The sequence below is a fragment of the Myotis brandtii genome, unplaced genomic scaffold (genome assembly GCF_000412655.1).
Source record: "Myotis brandtii unplaced genomic scaffold, ASM41265v1 scaffold304, whole genome shotgun sequence".
Taxonomy (NCBI): domain Eukaryota; kingdom Metazoa; phylum Chordata; class Mammalia; order Chiroptera; family Vespertilionidae; genus Myotis; species Myotis brandtii.
In genome coordinates, this window is record NW_005361607.1 from 1,646,424 (window position 1) to 1,654,137 (window position 7,714).

Consider the following 7,714-nt stretch of genomic DNA (forward strand, 5'->3'; position numbering starts at 1 on the left):
ACCCCCCCCCCCCCCCCCGTCACTGTCACACCCTGTGCAGCATGCACAGGTGTCCTGCTCCCCTTCTGGTGTGGCACGTGGTGCTCTCATGTTCTGTCTAATACTATGCACCCTAGTCACCACTGAGCCATGTGTGTACTGTGATTCCTTTCCTTTCCTCGTGGCATTCTGTTTTTCTGGAGTTAAAATAGTCATGATTTGCTTTGCTTAGGTGACTCCCTTCCCTAGGCTGTTAGCCTCAGGTTCACGGCAGAGGCCCCAGTTACGTATCCCTCCCTTCAGTATGCTCAGACATTTGTTTTCTGTTGTGTTTTTTTTTCTCTTTCTTGAAAACAATCTCTCAGAGTCTTCATATCTTTTCTAATCTGAATGCTCGTCAGGATTGGTTTGACTGAAACCAAAGAGATCTTGTTTATTCCCAGTGGGACACTGGGCGGTCACTGCAGATGCTGTTGTTTTTTTCCAAATATACTATTATTAAGTGAACAACTTGTGAAAATGTAACTATTTACTGTGAATTTGTCTGTGGTTCTCTTTTATGTGTTGTCATTAAGCTATCTTTTATTAAAAATACAGAGTGTATTCTTATATTTTATTATTTTGCATAGAGTATTTTAAGAATTATTGGGATAATGTTAATAAATTTATGTATATATTTGCTTTGTGTTCTTTTTGTATTCTGTTGTATTCTTTCTCTATAGGCTCTCAAAATTAGAGAGACCTGCAATTGCCCACCACTTTCTGAACCAGACCCTCGATTAGTGTTCAAACTCGCCATGAAGGATTTTCTTAAAGAATCAGAGAAAAAGGACCTAAATACCACTGCTGAGAAACAGAAAGTGGATCCTCTTCCCATTGGAAAACAGAAGCAAACATCAGGAGCATAAATAATTGAGAAAGAACTAGCAGTTGAATTGAAATATGTGAGACAACGGATATATGAAGAATATAGCAATCCTTATCACTTTACGTTACTTTTAGAAAAATGTTTGAAATGAAAAAAATGATATTCACAGTCAAATCATGTATATTACAGGTATTACCTAAATTCTTCTAGATATTTTTCATGAAATATTGATGTATTCTAATTTATTTTAAAATATGTCGCAGAATAAATTTATATTACACATTTTATTCTGTTTCACACTTGCTTTTGATTTAGAAGGCAGACTTCTAGTGGAGAGAAACCAGAAAGCAGAGTAATTGTTATGTAGAGAGGGCTCCGGCTGAGCCTAAACTGGTTTTCAGAGTCTGGATGGTTAGGATAGACTGGGAGCTGGACAATCAAGCACTTGTTTAGAGAGATTGGTTTGCATTGGGGTAGAGTATATGGAATAGGGGCTTGGGGAGAGAGAATTCCCTGGTCCTTACTATGGACAGCACGGGAAAATGACTACAGGCAGAAGCTGAAGAAGCTGTGTTCATAGGAAAACACAAGTGATTTTATTTGTGGTCTGAGTGATAGAGTGAGGAACACAAGGGGAGAGAGGGTCCTTTCCTGGGAGACACGTGTGCTTCTGGTGCCCTGACGTCTGAAGGGAAAGTCATGTCATTTTGGCTCCTTGATGATGCAACAGTTTGGGAGTCTCAGGTTCTCAAGGGAAGCAGCCCCCGGTGGAGGGTTGTACCAGGAGAGGCAGGAGACGTTTGTGCCCCTAGGTTGAACTCCTTGAGCAGCCAGCTCCCAGTTCAATGTTGAGGGAATAGCACAAGTCACATTCCTAGTGACACTCAGAAATTACTATCTATACATATAAAAGGCTAATATGCTAAGTGTCCCTCCTACCATCCGACCGGTCACATGATGCGCACTGACCACCAGGGGGCAGACGTTCAATGCAGGAGCTGCTGAGCTGCAGTGACTTGGCAGTGGCGGTTCTCTGATGGCGCACCCTGAAACCAGAGAGGAGGGAGCCTGGTTCCTTGTGGGGCCGTTCGATTCCACCTTAGGCCGTGGGTTATGTTGTTGCTGGGGCACTGTAGCCCCGAATCTGGTTTACTGCACACTAGCGTTTGCGTTCCACACCTTGTACGACAGCAACTTTGTAGAATGCCTTCTTGCACTTAGGGACCCCTCGGGGGATGTCGGAGAGCCGGTTTCAGCCCTGTTTTGGCCTGATCCCTGCAGGTCAGGCCAAGGGGCTCCACCTGCTGGAGGGACCCCACTCACTCCGCAGATGTTGGGGAAGCTCCAGGGTGTGTCCAGCCCATCTCAGCCACCTTCTAATTAATTTCCTTTTAATGTGCATGAATCCATGCACCAGGTCACTAGTATTACATAAATGTGAAAATAAGTTTGTTAAATGTGTTCTTATTTATATAGTATTATTTATATTTCCAAACTGGTGAAGTCTAGTGATGTTGAGGCTATATTCCTAAGAGAAACATTTCGCTTGAAACACATTATATTAAGTAGTTTCTTAGAGATTTCATAAAAGGGAAAGAAACGATCTTTTGTTGAATACCTACTGAGCCCATTTATTCCACAACCTTATAAAGTAAATTTGTTATTCTCATTTTATAATAAACAGGCTTGGCAAGGTTAAATAATATACCCAGTGTCTCTCAGCTAGAAAGAGCAAAGCTAGACCTGTCTGACTATAGTCCTCTGTCCATTTCCGTGACTCGCAGATTTGTAAAAACTAATCTAGCAAAAGACAAGAAACAAACTGTTCTCAGTTGTTTGGTAGCTTCCTCACTGTAGGGCTTCAATACAGGTAAACACCTCTTTCTGCAGGTGAGTCTCCATGTCCTTCTCCCAGACCCTTCTGTGCAATGCCCATGAAACCCGGGGGAGGCAGGGGAGGAGAGAGGAACCTCTCTCCTGCCTGTGGAAAGCCTGTGACTTCTCATTTGGGAGTGTCCTGACGCTATTACATTTTCTTAGGCAAAATATTTACCTAGTTGTTAAGAAGACAAGCTCAGAGCCTATTTGTTTTTCAGGGCTTACTATATAGGTTGGTTGTAAGGAATTTCTTGATCATGTAGGGCAACACTTGGAAGGAGGGGATTCAGATAAACTGTTCTCCGTATAGTTGTTCTTTACAGTCCCAGAGACTGGAGTTCTTCCCCAGGCACTCCGTAACATGTACAGACAACTGGAGAATGTCACCTACAGGTAAACAGTAAAACACACCATTAGATTTCCCTGTAGATTTCCCAAGGACAACAGTGCAGTGGGGACCCTAGGCTGGTTTCTTCCATCGTATTATCACATCTAATAGTATTGTTCGGAATCCTTGAAAACATATGCAAGTTGACATCATGTCAGAAAGAAAATGAGAGAAAATACCTTAATAGTGCATATGAAGAAGTTTTGTTTTGTTTAAAAAAAAAACACACGAATTAATAAATGTAAAAAAAAAAGTAACATTTTAGCTCAGGATTTTAGGAGAAAGTAAATAGCAATTTGGATGTAGTATGTATGCACGCATTTTAAGCTGTATATGGAAATGACATCTGTATGTTCTGCATTTAGTTGCATAACTTAATTGCTTTTCATGTGCTCATAGGATGCAGATGTTGTTAGCTCAGTGTTTAAGAGCATGATGCCAGTAAATCCAAGGCACACATTCAATCTAATATCTCTTATAATACAGATAGTTGTAAGACTGTATCCTCTAAAACTAAACTCATTGAGAACATGTATATTTATGGCTATGTCCCTAATACCTAACACTTTTCGGCACATTACAGGCACCAATTAATATTTTACTGATACTGTATAGTCAACATCAATCATCTGTTCAAAGGTTTAAAAAAGAAACACTCATACTCTGTGACATTTCTGCCTCTTGGTAGCCACAGGACCCTGGGCAAATCACTTAAACCCTAACCCTCATTTCTTCATTTGTGAAATGGGGATAATAAATCCTACCTCATAAGATTGGTCATACGTGATGATTGAGGGGAATGATGTACTAAAGCATTTAGCACAATGTCTGGAACACCAAACTAAAAATAGCCACAATTTATTGAATGCTTTCTTTGTACCAAGCTCCATGCGAAGCACTTTTCAAGCACTATTGAGCCTCACTGCAACCCTGTATAGGACAGGGGTTATTTTGCCCCTCATTATAGATCAGGAAACTGACGTTTAGAGGGTTGATGAGACTTGCTCACGGTTACATGGTCTATTCCTTAAGATTATATTACTTGCAAGAACAGCAAAAAAAAAAAAAAAAAAAAAAAGCAACTCAAAATCAATCAAGAAAATGTATTGCCTCATCTAACAGAAAAGCCGGGGAGGACACTAGCTTCGGACACAATTTAGTGGAGGACTATGAGATCGGCAGAACAATGGCTCTTTTCTCTGCAGTTGTTCTCAGCTCTGGCTTCACTCTTCTCAGATGATGTCAAGATGGCTGTGGGCAGCTCCTGACGTATGTGATTCCTTCACATCCAGGTGGGAGGAGTGACTCACCTGGGCACTATTGAAACAAAGCCTTCAACACCACCTGCACCCTCTGAGGAGCACCCCAGGAGCCACCGCAGGGTGGGGATGGGATTATGCTGAGGATGGGTACAGCCAGCACCACCCAACAGCTGCTGAGGATGGTGGGAGACATGCAGCCACAGACTCGACTAAGTAACAACTAGAAACCCCTTACCACTTATCCTCTGTCAACAGGCTGAGAGACATGACAATTCCTTGAAGATTTGCTCTGAAATGACATTTAATCTTAGCAAAAAAAACGTAGCCTAAGTTTCACATTGATATGATAATACATTTGCATGAACCTATTTGCTTTACCACTTACAAGATATCCACCTCCCCACCACCACCTGAATTATCTCCTTTCCTCAAAATCAACCTGTGAGATTGAAGAACAAGTGGTGTTATTGACTCCTAGGGGAGAAAACTAAAGCTGGAGGAATTAGGCAAGTCATCCAAGTGTGCACTTCAGGTAAATGGCAGAACTGGGGTTGGGAGGAACCGATTCATTGATTGTAATCCAGTGCTCTTTCGGCAATACCACGTTCTTTGGAGAGGGAAGTATTGCCTCCGTATTTCAGCTAGAAAACGAAGCACAAGGATATTAAGCAGCTGTGTGCCCAGCACTGCTCAGCGTGTAACGGCAGAACTGAGATTCAGACCCTCGTCTTTTGACTCCAAGGTCTGTGCTCTTCATTCATTTACTGCCACTGCAGTGGGCAGATCTCATAAAGGAGGTGGGAATGGAGAGTGTTCATTTCCCTTCACCCTCACTTGTAAACAGCAGGGCTAATACCCTTTGTCCCCTTATTTAAAAGCACTCATTTTAATGCTCTAGGACAGGTGGTAAAAATTTCCGTTCACTTATGTTCACATACATGAAGGATAAAATTCCTGTTTATCATCTGTTAATGTGTTTTCTTAGGCTCTAGAGAGTTCCTTAATATGTGGTGAGAAATATCTCTTACTTCATTACTAGAAAAAACCCTATCGGTCTTCTACCCCTTGCCCCCCAACTTCCACCAGAAAACCAACAATCCTCACAGCGAGACCAGTGGCTCCTCGCCTTTAACCACCAGGGACTCTTTTTACATTCCCTGGCTCTCTGTGCATGGACTTTTACCCCGTAATGTTTTCTGTCTTGAAGGTTTGGAGTAGACTCGTGACCAGGTTCTCAAAACCATGATCTCTTGTTGTACTGGCAGTTTTGAGCTGAACTAGTTGGGTATGGGGGGTGTATGTCAGTGGGCGCCTGCTTGCAGATCTCGGAATTTCTGTGATATCATCACAGACCTATCAGGAGCTCTGATCATCATGTGAAGTCCCAAAAATTCCAGCCCAAAAGGAAAATTTGTGATTTTAATTAGTCTGGGTAGCCTAATTATGTGAGAGAAAATACAAAATTTTTAGTTAGGCTTTTTGAACTGCGAAGCATACCTGGCAGATTCCCAATACCATTTTTATAGATCATGAGGGGCCTGGGCCTCGTCCTATGCAGCATGGGTCAAAAATCAGATTTGCCTTTTTTCTCTCTTCAGAATATAAAAGAAAAAAAAATTTACATGTATTAATTTTGACCAATATATTAAAGTGTAACCATATTTTTGTAGGTTAGGAATGATGGATGGTCTACTTAAGGGTTCTGTTATCCTATATTTAGGGATATATTTTTAAAAGTAACTTATCTTGGCACAGAAAAAAAATAGGTTGAATATAATTTTTTCCACAGCTCTTCCCCTCGGATGTTATAGTAGCCTTCAGAGAATCAAGGGCAGCGGGATTAGTCTTACTCTTTTCTCTGGGGACATGGGACAGTAACATTTGCCCTACTTACTTCCCAGCATCCTTATGCGTTTTAAGTAATGTGTATATGCTTTCTACAACATCTGCAGTGGTGCACCCATGATGTTTCTATATTCCAGCATTGCTTAGTCTGGCCTGTGAGAGTGTTAGGAGAGATCATTTCCAAATGCAAGGCCATTTGCCTGATCTGATGCAACCCAGAATTGATGATGAACTGTTCTTACTCAAGTGGGAGAAAAGGGGAAACTTCTTTGTAGCACGTTTTATTTTAATCTGGTTTATGAGTGTATGTACCTTTAACCTAGTTATTCTATTAATCCCCTAATGCTTGTAGAGAACACTAGAGAGTGTTCCTGATTCTGATGCTCAAATCAAGAGAAATAAAGTCAACTTTTTCCTGGAATGGCCAGCCCATTCTCTAGATGGACTTGGAGAATCGGAGCTAAGGATAAGATACCACAACCTTTCTTCCCTTTTAATCCTCACAGCAGCTCCTCAAGGTATGGGTTTCCCCCCAGTTTGAGGATAAGGAAATGGAGGCTCACAGAGCCATGTAACTTGGCTAAGGTCATACAGACAGTCCAGGAACTCAACTAGGGAGACTCAAAAAGCTTTTACCAACTTCAGCACGTTCACACACACAGCCTGAGAGCAATTGTCAGGGCAACTTGGGAAACATTTATTTGGGGTCCTTTGTTCCAGTGCCCAAGGCTTTTCTCCTGCTCCGTAACCCCTGCAACTCTCCGGATCACATCTTCAAACACCGTTTCTCAACATTAATCTCTTACAAGGAGCCAACCAATGAACTGAAAGTGTTCATGACAAAGGCCCAGAAGCCATCAGGGACACAAATTGGCACATAGTAAGTGCTCAATGAATTCAAGTCCAATGAGTGACTGAACGTGTATACATGAATGAATACAAACAAACAAGCCATAGGAGTTATTTGAATGCTTGAGTTGGTTTTGTAGTGAACTTTATTAATAATATAGCAAAGGTAAAGTCTTACCCACGCACCCAGGGATATTCTACACCTTCCCCCCACCCCCCAACTCAGGGTTCTGTAAGCCTCAGCTCTACCCACAACCACTCCATGGCAGGGTAAAGAAAAATCCCACCAGTCTGCACTCTCCAATGACTCACTAACCCTACTAGTATTCACTTATTTCTTCTCTCCCGAGGGATGTCTCGGGCACCACAGGATGTCACACAGCCACAAGAAGGGACATCCCCAGATGTGTGGGGGCTTAACTGCCCCCTGCCCCCCAACCAGTGGGGGATCAGAATCAGCAGATAAATGTCTCATCCTCCTGAGGTGATTCTAGGGTGTGTTCCACAGTTTGTCCGAGGTTCCCCAGTGGGACCCCTCAGTTGCTCACAGTTTTAAAGCACTCATTAGTGCATACTACATTGGTTGTTTTCTCTCTGTCCACTTCCTCATGCGTGCTGCCTGAGATCACTGCCAGATAAACCACC

At 42.2% G+C, this 7,714-nt stretch overlaps 1 protein-coding gene across 3 annotated transcripts in view; it reads left to right on the plus strand.

Moving 5' to 3' along the window:
• Positions 1–4,528, plus strand: part of OMA1 (OMA1 zinc metallopeptidase) — a 48,835-nt gene extending 44,307 nt beyond the window's left edge. For 2 of the 3 annotated variants that reach the window (XM_005869845.2, XM_005869846.2), the window contains exon 9: positions 702–1,134. In XM_005869845.2, coding sequence (XP_005869907.1) covers positions 702–887 — 186 coding nt within the window. In that variant the 3' untranslated portion in view covers positions 888–1,134. Of the gene's footprint in view, positions 1–701; positions 1,135–4,349 lie in introns of those variants that run through there. The other variant, XR_001362781.1, reaches the window with a different exon arrangement.
• Positions 4,529–7,714: the final 3,186 nt, after the last annotated feature.